This window comes from Ceratotherium simum, chromosome 2 (genome assembly GCF_057802395.1).
Source record: "Ceratotherium simum simum isolate JZ-2026a chromosome 2, ASM5780239v1, whole genome shotgun sequence".
NCBI lineage: Eukaryota > Metazoa > Chordata > Mammalia > Perissodactyla > Rhinocerotidae > Ceratotherium > Ceratotherium simum.
This window is the reverse complement of record NC_141901.1, coordinates 50,180,789-50,201,223: the sequence shown is the minus strand read 5'-3', so window position 1 is coordinate 50,201,223 and position 20,435 is coordinate 50,180,789. Positions and strand designations below refer to the sequence as shown.

General features: G+C 39.8%; 1 protein-coding gene across 1 annotated transcript in view; it reads right to left on the bottom strand.

Annotated features, from left to right (window-relative positions):
* SPAG17 (sperm associated antigen 17) overlaps positions 1-20,435 on the bottom strand; it is a 193,891-nt gene that overhangs the window by 5,859 nt on the left and 167,597 nt on the right. The window contains exons 41-46 of the mRNA XM_004420602.3: positions 18,211-18,310; positions 17,366-17,468; positions 15,520-15,651; positions 3,895-4,031; positions 2,409-2,593; positions 109-169 (exon numbers count right to left, since the gene is read on the bottom strand). Coding sequence (XP_004420659.2) covers positions 109-169; positions 2,409-2,593; positions 3,895-4,031; positions 15,520-15,651; positions 17,366-17,468; positions 18,211-18,310 — 718 coding nt within the window. The remainder of the gene's footprint in view (positions 1-108; positions 170-2,408; positions 2,594-3,894; positions 4,032-15,519; positions 15,652-17,365; positions 17,469-18,210; positions 18,311-20,435) is intronic.

Here is a 20,435-nt window from a genome sequence, read left to right as displayed (position 1 = left end):
TTTAAACTGAATGGGTAGAATGATCCAAATACCCACTTTACTGGAAACATACACATATTTGTATGTGCACACACAGACACACAACAACAGATAGCACATGGGACTTACAGGCCCAGGTTTGTAGGTCACTTTCAGTCCTGTGCTGGGTGGAGGCTGCTTCACCCTAAACCTACCAGGCAAGAAGATGGGAATAAAGTTACGCCATAATGAAAAACATGAGCAATGACTGAACATGGATGTTATAAAATCAGGAAGGGGTTAATATTTGCTACACAGGAGCAGGAGGTCCATTACCATTAGAAAAACAACCTAATATTCAGTTGGGATCAGAATCGGGGGCCCATTTCACAACCATCTTTCCAATAATTTTCATCAGTGTCAAACAGACTCCAACCTGAGTTTCAACCTTTTGTTATGGGATGCTGACAAGCAGCTCAGGCCTGGGCAGAGTGTTGTGAATGTTTGGCTGGTGTGTGCATTGCAGCGTAGCTGCCAGTGTGAACACAAAATGCTGGCTGCCAGATCATTAAGCTGAAGAATAAAGGCTCTTTTGGAAAGCAGTGGAGCATGGAAGCCAGTCTTGCTCTGTCGTGGTATGGGGTTTGCATGTTTGGGGAGAAGAGAAACAGAAAAGGCTCAGAAAATGTTGGAGAACTCGAAAAGCCCTGTGCTCACACGTGGTGCCTATTGATCTCTTTCCCTTCCTGTGGTTTGTGGGTTCTGCCTGAAAGTTAAAGACGTGGAGTAAATTAAAATGCCAAGGAAAGCCTACCTCCACATTGACCCCAATCTCGCTCCTTCTACCATCAACTTTGCTGTCTGCCCTATAGTGGCTGAATTTAACAAGTTGAGGAGTGACATCTCTAAAACTAAAATTCTATACTGGACAGACAGGATCTGCACGGATGAGTTTTATTAGTTTGAGGTTGACTCTATTTCTCTCGACCCACTTTGTTGGCAACAACCTAAAAAAAAAACAATAATATCTGATCAGGTGGCTTGGGTCCCTCATCAGGTTGTTTCTGAGGAAGCAAACATGATTCCTGAAGTTGGGGATTTGCCTCAACTAAAATTTTAAATTGGATGCTCCTGTAGCTTTGCTTCATCTGATTTCCAATCCTAGGTCCATAATCACAAACATTCTTCAAAGACTTGCCACTTACACTGAGAATAACTCTGCAATTGAAATAAACATTTATTCCATTTTTATGAGGGGGGAAAAAACCCACGTTATGCTTAATTCAGAATAGAATAGAGGAGATTTTGTAATGGGAGTTGTCTTGGTATAGATATATGGTATATTGACCCAATGGGAAGGACTGAATTCCTACATGAAGTAGGGACACAGCTATGTTGATAAAGCAAGGTGCCTCCAATGAACTGGTACCCTGGAGATCTGAGGTCCAGCCTTGCTCTAGCCTACAAGACCGGAAAACAAGTTACTCAGTTGGTTCCTTTGTAATGATCTCTAAGATCTCTCCAAGCTCTAAAATTTTATTGGTCTTGATCTGGAAATGAAGGACTGACTCTTTTTCTTGTCATTGAATGCCAGATATAGTGTATTTTCAACTGAGGGTACAGACTGTGAGTTAAGGTATTTGTTAATTCCAAGTCAAATCTTCCGAGTCAAAATGACCCTAATGACTCAGGTTAAATTTTTTTCCTTTTTGCCTCGATTATCCAGAAATAATGTAATTAAAGTCACTTTTAGATCATAAAGCGCAAACAAATGTCAGCTGGTATTATAGTTGGTGGTGGATTTGAGAAATAGACTTTCAAATTTGGTGCATCAGTTATTGTAACACTTGTACAACTTCCCCTTCATTTTTTGCTAGTGCTGATCAAGCCTTGAGTTGCTTCTACCAAAGTATGAATAATGATTAATGGGAGGGCAAAGAAGTACCTACTACATAGTTCAAGCTTGGTAAATACTGATTTGTTGAAGAATGAATGGATGAATGACTGAATGCAGGAATGAATGGATGAATTAGTGAGTAAATGATTGAATGACTGATGTGATGATTCAAGAATCGAGGTATAGCGGCACCCGCCCGGTGGCGCAAGCAGTTGAGTGCGCACGCTCCGCTTCGGTGGCCCGGGGTTCACAGGATCGGATCCCGGGCTCGCACCAACGCACCGCTTGTCAAGCCATGCTGTGGCGGCGTCCCACATAAAGTGGAGGAAGATGGGCACGGATGTTAGCCCAGGGCCAACCTTCCTCAGCAAAAAAAAAAAAAAATGGAGGAGTGGCATCTGATGTTAGCGCAGGGCTGATCTTCTTCACACAAAAAAAAAGAATCAAGGTATAATTACAGTTCAGTTCAATAAACATTCACTGATGTAGATGTCCAAAGACAAGTCACAGAGCAGAAGGTGACCTGAGCAGACATTTGGTGCCATGGCCTCACCTGCAGAAGTCCACGCCAACATTCTTGAGCTTTACGGTGGTTGCATAGGTCTGGCCTTCTTTAAGCACTCCAAACTTCACTGACGATGGGAGAAGGTGGAATCCAAAAGGGGATGAATTTGCGTTATTAATGGCAGCAGAAGCAACAGAGGATGTTTTCACTCTTCCTCCAACAGAATCCTCCACCTTTGCATTAAGAAAAAGTAATAAAATGGTTCTAGTTTGCATTCCCAAGATAAGAAAAAGCTCTGTCATCAGAGGAAAATAACTGCTTGGCTGGAGGAGGAAAGGAACATTTATGGTCTCATGTAATCCCTACAACAGCACTGTAAGGAAGTATTTCAGGCTTTGTTTTAAGGATAAAGAAGCTCAAGTTCAGAGACTTAAAAGGTAATTTACTCAAGTGGTAAGTGGTGGAGTAAAATTTCAAACTCAGGTTGTCTGAGTTTAAAGTGTGTGCTCTTTCCCCTGTGCCAGCGATTATCAAACTCTAGTTCCCATCAGAATCACCTGAGGACTCCTTAAGACAAAAATCGCTGACTCTGTCCCCAGAGTTTCCCAATCAGTAAATCTGGGATGGGGCCCCTGAATTCCATTTATAACAAGTTCTCAGGTGCTGCCGATGTTGCTGGTCTGGTAACCACACTTGGAGAACCACTGCCCTATGTCCTTGTTATTCCCCAGATCGGCAGCAGTGACCTCACCTGGGAGCTTGTTAGGACTGCAGAATCTCAGGCCCCACACCAGACCCAGTGAGTCAGAATCTATGTTTTAACAAGATCCCTAGGTAATTCATGTGCACATTAGAGTTGGAGAAGCACTCCTAACACATATCAGTTAAATACATTGTGATAAATTCTATGATGGTAATGAATACAGTGTGCCGTGAAAGTATCAAAGGATACCTATGAAAACTTGATTGGTGGGCTCAAGAAAGGCTTCCCAACAGAGCTGAGATGGAATCTTAATCTTGGAGGCTCTGAGGAAGGAAGGAGCTTGGTGCTTTTAAAGAACTGAGAGAAACCCATATTGGCTGAAATATAGTGAATTTGGGACAAGGTGAGGGTAAAGAAGCAAACAGGACCATGCCTTGCAGTCATCTAAGTCATTTGGATTTTATCCTAAGAGTCATGAGAAGGGTGGCCAATGATCCTCTTGGCCAGTAGTGTTGGCAAATTGGCTCTCCGAAAAGGATCATGATTAGTAGCATTTGCTGATTTCTATGGTGTAAGAACTCCCAGCATGGCTGATTTCAAGCTACCAATGGTTTAACAGCTGGCTCATAAAATTCCTCTCATGAGCCTGTATGAGCTGGGTCCAGCAAAGCACTGCCTTAGTTTACCTCTGTGTGACCTGAAGGCCTTCATGGTGAGATGGTATGTACAGTGAACAGCAGAACACAGTGGCTAGAATCAATAACGTCAAGGAGTCGGGATTACATAAAACGCTGGTTGGCTTTGGGAAATTTGTTCCCATGTCTGTTTTACCTTTGTGAGAGGTTGAGACTTGGGCTTGGAACTCAGCAAATAGTGAGGTAACCTCACTTTCTCTTTCCTTGCTTGTCCTGCGACATCCTGCAGCAATGACTGGGTTGGAATTTTCACAGGTCCATACGTTTCTGGTTCTGTTAGAGAGAAAGTTTAAATTATACCACGTGGACATTTTTATTCAAAGACATTCAAGGTCATATCAGAGCATATAAGAACATAAACCAACTTGGGAAACTTTTCTTCTTTCCTTTTTAAAGAGCTTATGTAAAGGAACAAAGGCTTTTATTAATTCTAGTGCTATATCTTTACATTTTACAAAGAGATTTTACCTAATATTGGTCCTCACAACAACTCTATGAGATGCTATCAGCATCACCTTTTTAAAATAAATGAAAAAAATCAGATTCTGAGAAATTGAGTGCCTTGCCTGTGATGGACTGAACTTATACCCAGGTCTTCAGGGTTCTTTCCGTTAAATCAACAAGTACAATACAATAAAACATTGACTCTGAAAGATTTCTTAAAACTAATAAGGGCAAGATCTTAAGAATTTATTTGGCATCTTTTATAGTTCTAAAAAGTGATATAGTAATTATAGATAAATTAAGCCAGGGAATTAAATCCTCAGATCACTAAATTTGGTAAAGGAGTAAACAAAAGTAGATAAACTACATCGCTAAAGCTGTATGTATTTCTCCGAATTTCTAGGAGGTTGAAATAAGAATTGCATTTTAGATCATCATATTTAAACATCTTTTCTTGCATTCAAATCATCAAGAGGGGAAAAGGAAAGGAACCAATATTTGAGTGTCTGCTATCTGCAGGCAAGCACCACATGCATGTTTTTACGTTAGCATCTTATTTAGTTCTCATAAAATCTTCTGAGCTGAGAGTTATGGTAATTATTATCTTTGTATGCTCAGAGCTCTTCCCATGCCCACCTCCAACCTCACTCCTACCACACACACTTTTGGTGCCACAATGTCCCCGGCCCCAACCATCAGGATGGTACCTGACCCATGCAAAGCCAATGCAGGCCCTTCACCAGGATATTTCCACTGAGGCTGACAGGGATGATCCCATCTTGCCTACTGGGTTATGCATCTGGAAGAATCACAATCTTGGACCTCTATACTCGTGGTCCCTGCCACATAGACATAGCTTGTCCTTTGTAGGAGAGGATAAAACCAAACAGGGACAAGTAGAGATGGGGCAAGATGGAGGCAGGGAGGATGCCCAGAGAAAGGCAATCAGACACAAACACACTCCCAAAAAGCCGGAGTGCCTGAATCTGGTTGTCCCTGGGCTAGCACCATATCCACTTCTCTGTAGTTTGCTTTTGAGCACCAATAAACTCCCCCCACCATTTTTTATTCAGTGAGTTTGAGTTTGAGTTCCCTCAGTTACAAATTGAAGAGTCCTAATTAATCTAATAGTAGTGTCTCTTTTTTACAGATGAGGAAACCGAAGTTAAATAACTTGTCCAAGAGACTGAAAAAAGTGGCAGGGCTAGAACATGCACCCGTGTGTGTCAGATTCCACAAGAAGCATGCTCTTTCTACTAGGTGAGATAATAGCAAATATATATATTGGTCTCTGCCTCTGGTTCCTGGCATAGAATTCCTAAAACCCTTGTAATTTCCTAAGTGATAAGAACACTAGGAGCATCTTTTTTTCTAATATTCAGTCTTTGACCTAGGTTCCTGACACAGAGCTCCTAAATCCCTTGGAATTTCCTGGGTGATAGGAGTGTCTTTTGATCTATTGAGGTGACTCTTGGTGGGCTTCTGGATAGCTTCAAGATTGAGGCTGGTCATCAGAAAGACCAAGCCATGATTAGAAGCTTGGAACTTTCAGCCCCATCCCCATCCTCTAGGAAGGAGAGAGGAGATGGCGATTGAGTTAACGATCGATCATGACTACATGATTAAGCCTCCATAAAAATCCCTACAGTACGGGGTTCAGAGAGCTTCTGGGTTGGTGAACACATTCACATGCCAGGAGGCTGTTGGATGTCTCCAACTCCACGGAGACAAATGCTCCTATGCTGTACCCTTCCGGACCTTGCCCTATGTACCTCTTCATCTGGCTATTTGTTTGTGCCTTTTATCATATCCTTTATTATATAATAATATATGAGTTTTGTGAGCTGTTCTAGCAAATTATCAAACCCTAGAAGGGGATCATGGGAACCCTAATTTATAGCTGGTTGGTCAAAAGCACAGGTGACAACCTGGACTTCCGATTGACATCTGAAGTGGGGGAACAGTCTTGTGAGACTGAGCCCTTAACCGGTAGGGTCTGCGCTAACTCTGGTTAGTGTCAGAATTGAACTGAATTGTAGGACACCCAGCTGGTGTTACAGAATTGCTTGGTGTGGGAAAAACCCGCATACATCAGGCCACAGAAGTGTTCTGTGTGAGTAGTGAGTTTTTCCTAGACAACTACCAATATGTCCCAAATCCATCTATGCATCATAATCCCCTGGGCTTATTCTGCAAAAATAGAGATTCCCAGGGCACACCCCAGACAAGCCCTATTTCAGATCAAAACAGAATCAGAATCTCTGGGGATGGAGCTCAGTCATCAGTGTCTTAATGTCTTTATTCCCTTTGGTCACCACTCCCTACATAGGCAACTATTCTAATGGCTTGATGTATCTTTTTGTTTGAATTCTTACCATATGTGTTACTGTTTTATATGAATGCATCTTACCAGTCTAATGGGTATTAATTACTCACTAATACTATTATTATTAATAGTAGATACTGATACGGAGTTTATCATGTGCCATGCACTGCTCTAGGCATTTTACATATATCAACTAATTAAATCCTCACAGCCCTGTGATGTATAAACCACTACTTCCCCTTTACAGAAGAGGAAACAGGAAGAGAGAGCAGGGTTAAACAGTGTGCCCCATGTTACACTGCTGTTACATAAGGAGCTAGGGAGAGCCGACATTCTTAGCACTGCTGTCTACCATCCTGCCTCCCATAACACAGCTGGATTATCATCCCACTGAGCCTACCCAGGGCTTCACCAGGGATTAAGGGGTTGGAGGGGGAGAATTTAGGGGCTTGGAGCAGTGGCTGGTAACCAGCAGATACAGAGGTACTTTCATGTTTAATATTTTATAGAACAACTGGGATGGTCCCACTGGTGGTATCATCTGAACAGTACTGCTGGGCCTGACCCAACTGAAGAACGGGTAATGATTCCCTGTTTCTATGCTGAGGCAGACTGTAGCATTTACAACACATTTTTTTTACTTCCTCTCAGAGCATGTCTTTATTTACATCCTCTCTGAGCATGCCTTCCCTGTAGGTGGAGTATACTTCTCTGCCCCAATTGACTCTGAGCTCGGCCACAGAACTTGCTTTGACAGTGAATGTGTGTGTTAGTGGCAGCGTGCCAGTTCTGAGCAGAGGTGGTTAGCGGCGGCACACGTTCCCATCCACCTCTCTTGAGCTTTGACCCTCTGCCACGTGGACAGCTAGCCCCAGAGGATGACGGCTCCTTCAGAGAGGCACCTGGAATACACCTGAACTTTACCGGCAGCTGGTGGTGTGCTGGTAAAAGATTAACAGCTGCCTCTCTGGAGAAAAACTGCCCTGGTTTGTACAGTGTGCACATTTGCAGCATTTGCTGATTTCTCACCACAGCTGACAAGCTCTCAGCGTGGGGTCAGCGAACGTGGAGTTGGGAAGAGACGAGCACCATCAGATCTCAGGGGCCTGCAGTCTGGAGCAGAGGCTGCCGCAGTGGACCCCCAGATCCCAAAACTGGTTGTTCTAAGCCACTACAGGATTTCTACAGTATTATCACAGCAAACACTGATAAGTACATTTTTATTTTGCAAAAATCCAAACCTTCACGAGCTGACTCTATTGTATTTTCCAAGCACTGTCTTGTACTATTACCAGATAAGAACATTCCGATCTGCTTACGCCGATTTCCTGTTCATTTCTACCTTCAGGCTTTTGAACACATTCTTTTTTTTTTGTTATAAAATACTCTTTTCTCTTCCCTACATCTGAAATATGGAGCGTAATGAAATATGGAGAAGAGAAGTCACTTGATTTTCTCTAGGTTTCAGTTTCCTCAAGTAAAATGAGGGTTGTCTGAGATGATTCCATCTTAAATCTTAAAATCTATGAAATTTCTGGTTATTCTTCAAGATCACCTCTCCCATAAAGCTTTCCCCGCTGCTTGTGTTCATTTCTTCCTACTCTGAACTTCTTTAAACTTTGTTGTCAATAACAAAATTTAATTTACCACTTATAGAGGAGTCACATTTTTGTCTCTTACCTCAAGTATCTCAGTGCCTAGTATCTCAGATCACTAAATTTGGTGAAGGAGTGGGGTGCAGTAGGTGTCCTTGTTTCAAATGACTTTTTTCTCCTTTAAAAATTCCTATTCCTTTGATGTTCGTGCCATCAGACTGTATTACCTACAATGGCTCCAAGCAGTTGTCATTTACTGACCTCTCAATCATTCCCTTGATTCATTGGAGATCTTGACACATTGGATAGTCTTCCACTTCGTCTCTCTTGGAGACATCACCTGGATGATCCATCCAACACCCACCCTGTCCTCTCTGATTCTTGAGCACCCCATTTCCTCATCTTTTTTTCTTCTCTACCTCAGAAACTCACATGGTCATATCTTTGACCTTGCCAACACCAATAATTTTTACCACTCTCAAAATCTAAGGTTTCAAGCTTCCCTCTCTAGATCACCACCTCCTATTCTTCTAGCTTATGACTCTATTGTACCTGCCAAGCAATTATTTGACTTCATTGAGACCTCTAATCAACTGACACTGTCACCTTAAACAAGTCAGCCTCTTCGTGTTTTGCTCTCTTGTTTCTCTGGAATGGATTTTATATTCTATCATCATATCCACTCCTTTGCAATCAGACTTGCTCATCTTCCCAATACCAAACATATCAACCGACCTGCAAATGTATCTGTATTCTTTCTCCTCTCTCCATCGTTTTGGATGAGGTGACCCTATTCACATCCAAGGTCAACTCTGCCACTCAGCGTTTGACCCAGATGTCATGTTCTCTCACCTTCTTTAGAACTTTGCTATCCTGCAATTAGGCCCCCTTTTCCTGGATCATAAGTTCTCTCTTGCTACAGAATTATTATCATTTGCAAATCAACATGCTCTAGTATGTCTAATTTTTTAAAAAATCTCTTCCTTGGTCACATGTCTTGCTTCAGCAGCAATCCCATTTTTCTATTCTTTTCAGCAAAACTCTTGGGTAAAGGTACATATGCCTGCTGCTGCTGATTCCTCTTCAGTCATTCCATACATAACCCACTTCAGTTGGCTTTGGTCTCCTCCATGCCCTGAAACTGCTCATGTCAAGATCACCGGTGATCTCTGTCTTACCTAATCCCATGATCATTCTTTATCTTACTCAACCTTTCAGGAGCATTTGATACATTTGGAACACCCAGTGATTTTCATGTTCCTGTTTTTTTTGTTTTTGTTTTTGTTTTTTGTGAGGAAGATCAGCCCTGAGCTAACATCCATGCCAATCCTCCTCTTTTTGCTGAGGAAGACTGGCCCTGAGCTAACATCTATTGCCAATCCTCCTCCCTTTTTTTTTTTCCCCTTTTTCTCCCCAAAGCCCCAGTAGACAGTTGTGTGTCATAGCTGCACATCCTTCTAGTTGCTGTATGTGGGATGCCGCCCGGACAAGCAGTGCATCAGTGCGTGTCCGGATCCGAACCCGGGCTGCCAGTAGTGGAGCGCGCGCACTTAACCGCTAAGCCACTGGGCCGGCCCCTCATGCTCCTGTTTTTATCCTACTTCACTGACATCTTCTTCTTAGTTGCCTTTACTGACTCCTCCTCTGCCTGACTTTTACATCCTAGAGTTTGCCTTAGGGCAGTGCTTCTTAAAGTGGGATCCTATACCAGCAACATCAACACCACCCGGAAACTTGTTACAACTACAAATTCTCAGCCTTACATCTTGTCTCATTAATTAAGTTGAGAATCACCCTTGATTCCTCTTATTTCTCACCCTCATATCCAATCGACCAGCAAGTCCTGTTGGCTCTACCTCTAGGATATATTTCCAATTAATTTGCTTCTCGTCATCCCTACCTCGACCGCCTTAGCCAAGGTCTCTGTCAGTGCTCACATGTGCTGCTTCAGCTGCTTCCTCCTTGCTTCCACCTCCCCCACTCCTCTCTTCTTGCCACAAGCTACTATCCACACAGCTACTAGAGTGATCTTGTTCCTGTATAAATTAGTCACGTAACTACCCTGCTCAAAACCTTCCAGTGGTGTTTGAATAAAACTGCACTTAGAATAAAACTCAAAGCCCCCTATGCAGCATCACATGGTCTCATTTCTGCCCCTCTCTTTGACCTCACCTTCTTCCACTTTTTCCTTTTCTCATTTTCTTCTAGATCTATGCCTTTTTAAATGTTTCTTCTTCCCTCAGGACCTTCACACTTGCTGTGCTCTCTACCTGGAATATTCCTTTCCCCCAATCTTTGCATGGCTGGCTCCTTCTTGTCGTTCTTCTCTCAGCTCAAATGTCCCTTCACAGAGGGGCCTTCTAAGCCCTAATGGAACACTGTCCCCTCAAGACACTGCCATGTATCATACTGTTTTATGTGAGAAAATGTATCGCAATCTGAATTTATCTAATTTATTTGTTTACTTATTTATTGTCCAGGTCTGCCCATAGTATGTACAGATCTATAAGACTTTGGCTTCTTTACTGCTGTATTTCCATGCCTAGAACAATGCCTGGCACACAGTAGGCACTGAGTAAATTATCTATTAAATGAATAAACCTTATAGGAGAGAGAAGTTTAAAGTCAGGAAGGCAAAAGGCTTGTGTAAGGTAAATATTTTAATTCACCCATAAATGTGGCAAGATGCTCCCTCTATAAGGGGTAACTAAGATCCATCAGCAGATTCCCATCTCACTTTCAGTATGGAACAGGCCCACAGAAATCAAGGGGTGCAAATTTGTCACACAATCTAAATTATTCTGTTTCTCTTTTTTTGACCAACCAACCATATTTAGCTGAATTAACTTCAATGAAATCAGCATAATGTGACTCCACTGTAACTAGATATTATTCTGTAGTATTCTATACTTCAAATTCTGCCACCCCAATAAGATGATGTGCTGTGTAAGATAGAGACTACATCTTATGTTTCTCTTCTAGCACCTGCAGACCAAGAAAGTACTGAAATAATAGGTAAATCTAAGTCCAGCTACCAAATTACTGGCTGAACTCTCCAATAAGAAGATACAGAGTGGCAGGATGGGTTAAGAAGCAAGACCCAACAATATGCTGCCTCCAGGAAACACATCTCAGCTCTAAAGACAAGCACAGGGTCAGAGTGAAAGGATGGAAGACAATACTCCAAGCTAATGGCAAACAAAAGAAAGCAGGTGTCGCCATACTCACATCAGACAAAGTAGACTTCAAGATAAAATAGGTTAAGAGAGACAAATAAGGGAAATATATAATGATAAAAGGGACACTCCACCAAGAAGACATATCACTTATAAATATATATGGACCCAACATAGGAGCACCAATGTACATAAAGCAACTATTAACAAACCTAAAAGGAGACATTAACAACAACACAATAATAGTAGGGGATCTTAATACCCCACTAACATCAATGGATAGATCATCCAGACAAAAAGTCAATAAAGAAATAGTAGACTTAAATGAAAAACTGGACAAGATGGACCTAGTAGACATATACAGAACACCCCATCCAAAAACATCTGACTACACATTCTTCTCAAGCGCGCATGGAACATTCTCAAGGTTAGACCATATGTTGGGAAACAAAGCAAGCCTCAATAAATTTAAGAAGATTGAAATCATAACAAGCATCTTTTCCGACCATAATGCTATGAAACTGGAAATCAACCATGAAAAAAAACTGGGAAAGTGACAAAAATGTGGAGATTAAACAACATGCTACTGAAAAACCAATGGATCATTGATGAAATTAAAGGAGAAATCAAAAACTATCTGGAAACAAACAAAAATGAAAATATGCCATACCAAACCATATGGGATGCAGCAAAAGCGGTCCTGAGAGGGAAACTCATAGCGATACAAGCCCACTTAACAAACAAGAAAAAGCCCAAATAAGCAACCTCAAATTACACCAAACAGAACTAGAAAAAGAGGAACAAACAAGCCCAAAGTCAGCAGAAGGAGAGAAATAATAAAAATCAGAGCATAAATAAATGAAATTGAGACCAAAAAAACAGTAGAAAGGATTAATGAAACAAAGAGTTGTTTCTTTGAGATAAACAAAATCGACAAACTCTTAGCCAGGCTTACTAAGAAAAAAAGAGAAAAGGCTCAAGTAAATAAAATTAGAAATGAAAGAGGAGAAATTAGAACAGATACCACGGAAATACAGAGGATTATAAGAGAATACTATGAGAAATTATATGCCAACAAATTGGACAATCTAGAAGAAATGGATAAATTCTTAGACTCATACAACCTCCCAAAACTGAACCAAGAAGAAATGGAGAATCTGAATAGACCAATCACAAGTAAAGAGATTGATAGTAATCAAAAACCTCCCAAAAAATAAAAGTCCAGGACCAGATGGCTTCTCCAGTGAATTTTACCAAACATTCAAAGAAGATTTAATACCCATCTTCTCAAACTATTCCAAAAAATAGAGGAAGATGGAACACTTCCTAAATCATTCTATGAGGCCAACATCACCCTGATACCAAAGCCAGACAAAGACAATACAAAAAAGGAAAATTACAGGCCAATATCGCTGATGAACATAGATGCAAAAATCCTCAACAAAATATTGGCAAACTGAATACAGCAATACATTAAAAAGATCAGACACCATGATCAAGTGGGATTTATACCAGGGATGCAGGGATGGTTCAACATCTGCAAATCAATCAATGTGATACACCACATCAACAAAACAAAGAATAAAAACCACATGGTCATCTCAATAAACACAGAGAAGGCATTTGACAAGATACAACATCCATTTATGTTAAAAACTCTCAAAAAAATGGGAATAGAAGGAAAGTACCTCAACATAATAAAGGCTATTTATGACAAACCCACAGCCAACATCATACTCAATGGGGAAAGATTGAAAGCCATTCCTCTGAGAACAGGAACAAGGCAGGGCTGCCCACTCTCACCACTCCTATTCAACATAGTACTGGAGGTTTTGGTCAGAGCAATTAGGCAAGAAAAAGGAATAAAAGGAATCCAAATAGGTAAAGAAGAAGTGAAACTCTCACTATTTGCAGATGACATGATTTTATATATAGAAAACCCTAAAGAATCCATTGGAAAACTATTAGAAATAATCAACAACTCTAGCAAAGTCCCAGGCTACAACATCAATTTACAAAAATCAGTTGCATTTCTGTATGCTAATAATGAACTAACAGAAAGAGAGCTCAAAAAGATAATACCATTTACAGCTGCATCAAAAAGAATAAAATATCTAGGAATGAATCTCACCAAGGAGGTGAAAGACCTATACAACGAAAACTACAAGACATTATTGAAAGAAATCGATGATAACATAAAGAAATGGAAAGATATCCCATGCACATGGATTGGAAGAATAAACATAGTTAAAATGTCTATATCACCTAAAGCAACCTACAGATTCAATGCAATCCCAATCAGAATCCCAATGACATTCTTCACGGAAATAGAAAAAAGAACACTAAAATTCATATGGGGCAACAAAAGACCTTGAATAGCTAAAGCAATCCTAAGAAAAAAGAACAAAGCAGGAGGCATCACAATTCCTGACTTCAAAACGTACTACAAAGCAACAGTAATCAAAACAGCATGGTACTGGTACAAAAACAGACACACAGATCAATGGAACAGAATTGAAAGCCCAGAAATAAAACCACACATATACGGACAGCTAATTTTTGACAAAGGAACTAAGAACATACAATGGAGAAAGGAAAGTCTCTTCAATAAATGGTGTTGGGAAAACTGAACAGCCACATGCAAAAGAATGAAAGTGGACCATCTGCTACCGCCATTCACAAAAATTAATTCAAAATGGATCAAAGACCTGAAGGTGAGACCTGAAACTATAAAACTCATAGAAGAAAATATAGGCAACACGCTATTTGACATTGGTCATAAAGGAATCTTTTCAGATGACATGCCTACCCAGACTAGGGAAACTAAAGAAAAAATAAACAAGTGGGACTTTATCAGATTAAAGAGCTTCTACAAGACAAATGAAACCAGAATCAAGATGAACAGACAACCCACCAGCTTGGAGAGAATATTTGCAAAACATACATCTGACAAGGGGTTGATCTCCATAATATATAAAGAACTCACACAACTGAACAACAAAAAAACAAACAACCCGATCAAAAAATGGGCAGAGGAAATGAACAGATACTTCTCCAAAGAAGATATACAGATGGCCAAGAGGCACATGAAAAGATGTTGAACATCACTAATCATCAGGGAAACGCAAATCAAAGCAACACTAAGATATCACCTCACACCCGTTAGAATGGCTATAATCACCAAGACAAAAAACAACAAATGTTGGAGAGGATGTGGAGAAACAGGAACACTCATACACAGCTGGTGGGAATGCAAACTGGTGCAGCCTCTACGGAAAACGGTATGGAGATTTCTCAAAGAATTAAAAATAGAGATGCCCTATGACCCAGCTATCCCACTACTGGGAATCTATCCAACGAACCTGAAATCAACAATCCAAAGAGGCTTATGCACCCCTATGTTCATTGCAGCATTATTCACCATAGCCAAGAAGTGGAAGCAACCTAAGTGTCCCTTGACTGACGATTGGATCAAGAAAGTGTGGTATATATATACAATGGAATACTACTCAGCCATAAAAAAAGACAAAATTGTCCTATTTGCAACAACATGGATGGCCCTGGAGGGTATTATGTTAAGTGAAGTAAGCCAGAAAGAGAAAGACAAACACTGTATGATCTCACTCATATGTGGAATATAAACCAACACATGGACAGAGAAAACTGTATTGTGGTTACCAGGGGCAATGGGGGTGGGGGGTGGGCACAAGGGGTGAAGGGAGACATATATATGGTGATGGACAAACAAAAATGTACAACCCAAAATTTCACAATGTTAAAAACTATTAAAACATCAATTAAAAAAAGAAAGAGAGAAATAAAATAAACAAAAAAAAAAGCTACCAGGTTCCTGACCTTCAATAAATCACACAAGCTCTTAGAATCACGAGGGATAAAATAAAATAAAATAAAATAAGATAATAAATTAATTAAAATAATACATTAAAATGAAGAAAAAAAAAAACAATATAACAAATCTAAAAAACCGTATTTGTCATTTCTTTCCTTCAGTCTTGTAGTCATTCTCAACATTTTTATTGAGATACTTTGATTTGCTAAGAAAGCATACAAAGTTCCATAGCTCCAGGATCCATGACCCTCTAGAATTTTTTCCATAACCACCAACCATACCTTCAGTGCCCAGTGCCATCTCCCAGACTCCAAAAAGACAGAATGTTCAGTTTTGAGAAACAATGAGATAAAGCAAATGACTGGAATACCTTCAGTAGATTTTGTTAAATTTTCAGTTTGGTTCTGGTTAGCGAACTCCTTGACATCCACAAAACTCTCTGATTTTGGAAGATTAAGTGTGTCCGAGGATTCCTGTTCTGAAACTTTATTTGGCTGAGAATCTAGAAAACCGAAAACAAATATTATAAAGTGATATTCTGGACAATGACACAATGACTACTAATGTTTGTATTCGTATTTACAATGAACAAGGTGCTTCCCCCCCCATGCCCCCCTTTAGAAAGACTAAATAGAAGAAAGCCATTAAGAGGCAGAGATTATTCATTATATGATGCAATGTTCGCCGTTAACAAACAGGACAGTATCTGCAAGGCTCACACTCCCTAGGAGCTAGTTGGTTCTTTCCGGGCCTTATAACCACATAGTAGTTGTTACCTTGTTGGGTTATGAAGCAGAGACCATGTAACTTGGTCTGCTTTTATCTGGCAAGAGTAACTGAGATGGGATTTTAAAAAAAAGTTTCCAATTTTAAATCCATTCCTTACTATGAAAATGTAGCTCTTTATTAAAATGTATCTCTAAGAAATCAGTGCAATATGAAACAAATTTTAAATAAATATATCAAAGACCGGGGATGCAAATACATTTCAACTTGCGTGTGTGCCAACCCTGGCTGAATGGTGGTGGCTGCCTGGAGGACTGTGCTGAACAACTGTGGCTTCACCTGCTTTCAAGGGGAGAGTAGGCTTGATTGATGAGTGTTGTCTGCCCAGGGCGTGGCAGGCAGCACAAGAACCATCAGCCTTCATCCCTCATTCCTCTCCATCACATTTACAAGTCATTGTTCCAGACTTAATCTTTGCTTGGCAAACTCTGTGGTAATTAGATGTTTTCTTTGGCTGTGCTCATTCCAGGCAGCTGAGCTTCTGGTATTGCTTTGTACAGTACAAAATTCCTCTCTTTGGGTATTTTAAATACCCAGTTTAGTAAAGAGAAGCACTAAATTTCATTTCACTCCTAAATTCTTCAACTTGAATCTCCTGAAATGAAATCATTCTCCTACAAATCCACAACACCATCATCACACCCAAGAAAACTTACACTAATTCCACAATGCTCTCTAATACAGAGTCCCCAGTCAAACTTGGGCAGTTGCTCCTAAATATCTTTCATAGCTGTTTTTTTTCTCAATCCAGCATCCAAAGTTTATGTATTGCATATCATTTTTATGCCTCTTTTAACGTAGAACAATCACCCCCTCTTTTTTCTTTTAATGACATTAACTTTTTTTAAGAGTTCAGGCCAGTTGTCTTATAAAATGTGTACATTCTGGATTTTTCTGATTTTTTCCTCTTGGTTAAATTCAGGTTAAGGATTTTTGGCAAGAATTCTACACAGCCCCTAGGCACTTCATATTGCATTAGATGAGAAAGCGCCTAATTCTAACTTGCTTCACAATTAAGTAGAAGTGTGGTCACTTGGCTAAGGTGGAAAATGCCATCTCTGTCCACTGTAAAGGTATGTTTCCTCCTTATAATTAGGAGGTAGTATGTGAGGTGATACTTTTAGACCATGTGAATGCCCTGTTCTGAAGTCAACAACCTTTCATTGCTCCCTTGATTTTTAAATTAGTGAGATCTTCTTAATGCTTTTAGGTAAATTTTAAGCATACAGGATAAAAACTAAATTTTATTTACATCTTGGTTTCCTCATATAACTCAGTCAAATCTGTAATACACAGGTCACAGAAGGTTATGCTATTAGCTATTCCTGAGATAAAAGGTAGTAGGAACTAGTTATGTTCTAAGAGGCAATATTAGGTATTTTTCACTTAAGAAGCACATAACAGGAACAAGAGCTACACGAACACATTACCTGGCTGAAGATTGGATGTAGTTTGAACAGCTGTTTTGTTTGCATCTTCATCTTTCTTTGTGAAAGGAGGCAACTTTTTGGAAAGGGTGTCTAGATAATTAAACTTAAAGGAAAAAACAAAAGACTTATTTTAGACTTATGCATGGCTGACAGGTAACTGCCACCAGCATGTTAAGTTGATGAACAATGATGAAAGCATATTTTTTAAGGCCCTGAAAATAAAGTTTGCATCTAAAAGTTTTTCAAGAGATGGATTAACTCAATTCTAGATTTTGTTAATTAGTTATAATTTCCTATAATTTTTTTCTCAGGCAGCCTCTGGTTAATAATAGCATCTGGAATTGTCACAGAAGTCAGGGAGTTCTGAACACATGCAAATATTCACTTTGCTTGAGAGTTTCGAGGTTTCACAGAAGAGAGGAGTGTTGTGCCTCCGTGGGCTTCCAAGAACTCACAATATCCTAGTGCTGTCAGCAGCTTTTGGGGCGGGGGGGAATTTTAAAGGAATAAAAACCTCAAAATGGGATGTATCAGAGGATAATCAATAGGGAGAATTTGACCCAAAAAAAGGGCTTAAAATAGATGGGAGAGGGTAATTAATTGTGATAATGCGAGGCAGGGAGGTGGAGTGGTAGTAATACATTGGCAGAGAACTAAGGTGCAAAACCTGGAATTAGTCTTCTCTCTCATATGCCTGTAAGGACATGGACGTGAAGGGTATGAGTAGTCAGTCAGGTTGATGTAGGAAAGAAACAAGAGGGTAAGTAGGTTACATAATAACATCTGCATTGTATCAACTTTTTATGAAGACTCTTATTCTATTGTTGTTAATGACATTCAATTACCTGAGACTGATATAACGTGCTCAATTCTGATTTGAAGTAGGGAGATAATACTCTGTTCCGAATTTCCGTTAGATAATTCTGTGTTTTTTCAATTTCCTTCCTGGTTGATATTTCCATAATGGTGCAAAAGAAGACATAAAATATTTTAAAATGTTATTTACTTGTGTTTTAGCTCTAAATCCTATAGAATATGGGGTCACTAACAGTAAAACTGATAAGAATTACTCATCAGACACTTTTTTGTCAACTTGTTTTGGTTCATTTTCTGTTTCTTTTAGAATCAGTCACATTTCCTACTTCAGAAATCAGACTTTCGTATAAGATAGGAAATAATGATACCAGGTGGTAGTTGGGTTTTATAGTTGATCTCAAAAGACAAAAAACCACATGGTTGACCTTTCTGCGTGTCTTTCACTTCTCTAAGGTTTAAATGCCAGCTAGATTTTACTGATTTCCATAATTTCAGTAGCAGTGGTAAACAAACAAACAAACAACAAAAACTAAAACCTGAGGAATAATTTATGAATAATGTGATCAGTGATTACAAAGTAAATTAAAAGCAATGATAATCCTGCTAGTTGTTCCAATATCAGAACCTTATATTGGGGAGGCAATATTCCAGCTAAAACTATACTTCCCAGCCTTCCCTGTATATAGGGATGAGCAAAGAGAAGTAAACTGAAGTCACTGGGTAATACTCCAGATAGTTTTTAAAGAAGGCCAACTCAGCTGGGAGGCTTTTCCTTGGTCATTGCCTCATCTCTTTTCCTACTTCCTGAAAAATGGATGAAATGGCTGTAGCAGCAGCAGTCATTTTGCAACCACGAATCAACTTTGAGGCTGGAAATCATGTACTAACAATGATGGAACAGATAAAAAGAAGGAATCCGAATTCCTAATGATGTCGTGGCACTGCCTACCATGGACTGCCCACTTCTGACTTCTTTTACATTAGGAAAAATAAACCTCTTTCTTGTAAAAGCGCTGATTGGGGGTTGTCTGTTACATACAGCTTAACCTAACCCTATCTGAAATAGTTTTCATTTTTAAGTGCTTATTGCATGCTAGGAGCTTTGCAGAGTACTTTACATTTAACGTTACAATAACTCTATGAGTTACTATTATTATGCCCATTTTATTGGTCAAAAAAATCAAGGTGTAGAGAAGTTAAGTAACCCACCCTAAATCACATAACTAGTAAGAGGCGAAGTCTGAATTAAAACCCAGGTTGCATGCCTCCAAGCCCACGATCTTGATATGTGCACTTGCTAATCAGCTGTTAGTCACCCAATGTGGGAGCTGAAAGGGACCTTAGGTATAAGGGGTCCAGTCATCCTCGTTTTATAGATAAGCAAATTGAATTCCTGAAGTAAATTTTACAGGCATAAAACAAGCAGCCGGCATCATCCAGTCTGTAAGTAATCTGCTTGGAACGGACCCTAGGGCTGCTGGCTCTGAGACCAGTGCTCTTTCTCTTGTACGAGACGGCCTCTCTAGACATGTTGGCTGAATCAAAATATCATTTTATCTAAATAACTTGAATTTATCATTAATATATCTTATCTCTACTGCCTCACCAGATTCATTCATCAATCTATGGCAGTCTGGCTACTGCCTATCATTCTCTTAAAACTGTTCTCAGAAAGGAAGTTAATAAACTTTCCAACTGATAAACCCAAATCTCTCTTTTCACTCTCCTTCCTGAGTCTTCCACAGCATCTGATATTTGTTGACCCCCTTCCATTCCCTTGAAACTTTCTCCTTCCTTAACCCTCCTCCCCAATCCATTTTCCACGTTGCCAACACTTCTCTTTCTATGACAGAAATCTAATTATGTATTTCAATTTCTTCTTCAAAAACTTTCCTTGGCTTGCCATTACCTACCTATAGGTTAAAATTTGAAATAGTTAACGTTTCAAAATTTTTAAAAATGTGAATGGATAACAGGTACACATGTACATACTTCAAAAAGTATTAAACAGTACGTAATAAAAAGGAAGTCTCCATCCCATGCTGTCCCCTAACCTCTCTATCTCTTTCCCTACAGGCAATCACTGTCACCAGTCTCTTGGAAATCCTTACAGAGATATTCCATGAGACAGTATGCATCTTCTAGCTTGACCTTATATATAGGGGTGGTGCCTGAGACTTAAGGTCTTATCTCACCACTTCTCCAACGCATTCCACAAGGTAACCCAGACATTTTTATTAAGATGCATATTCAT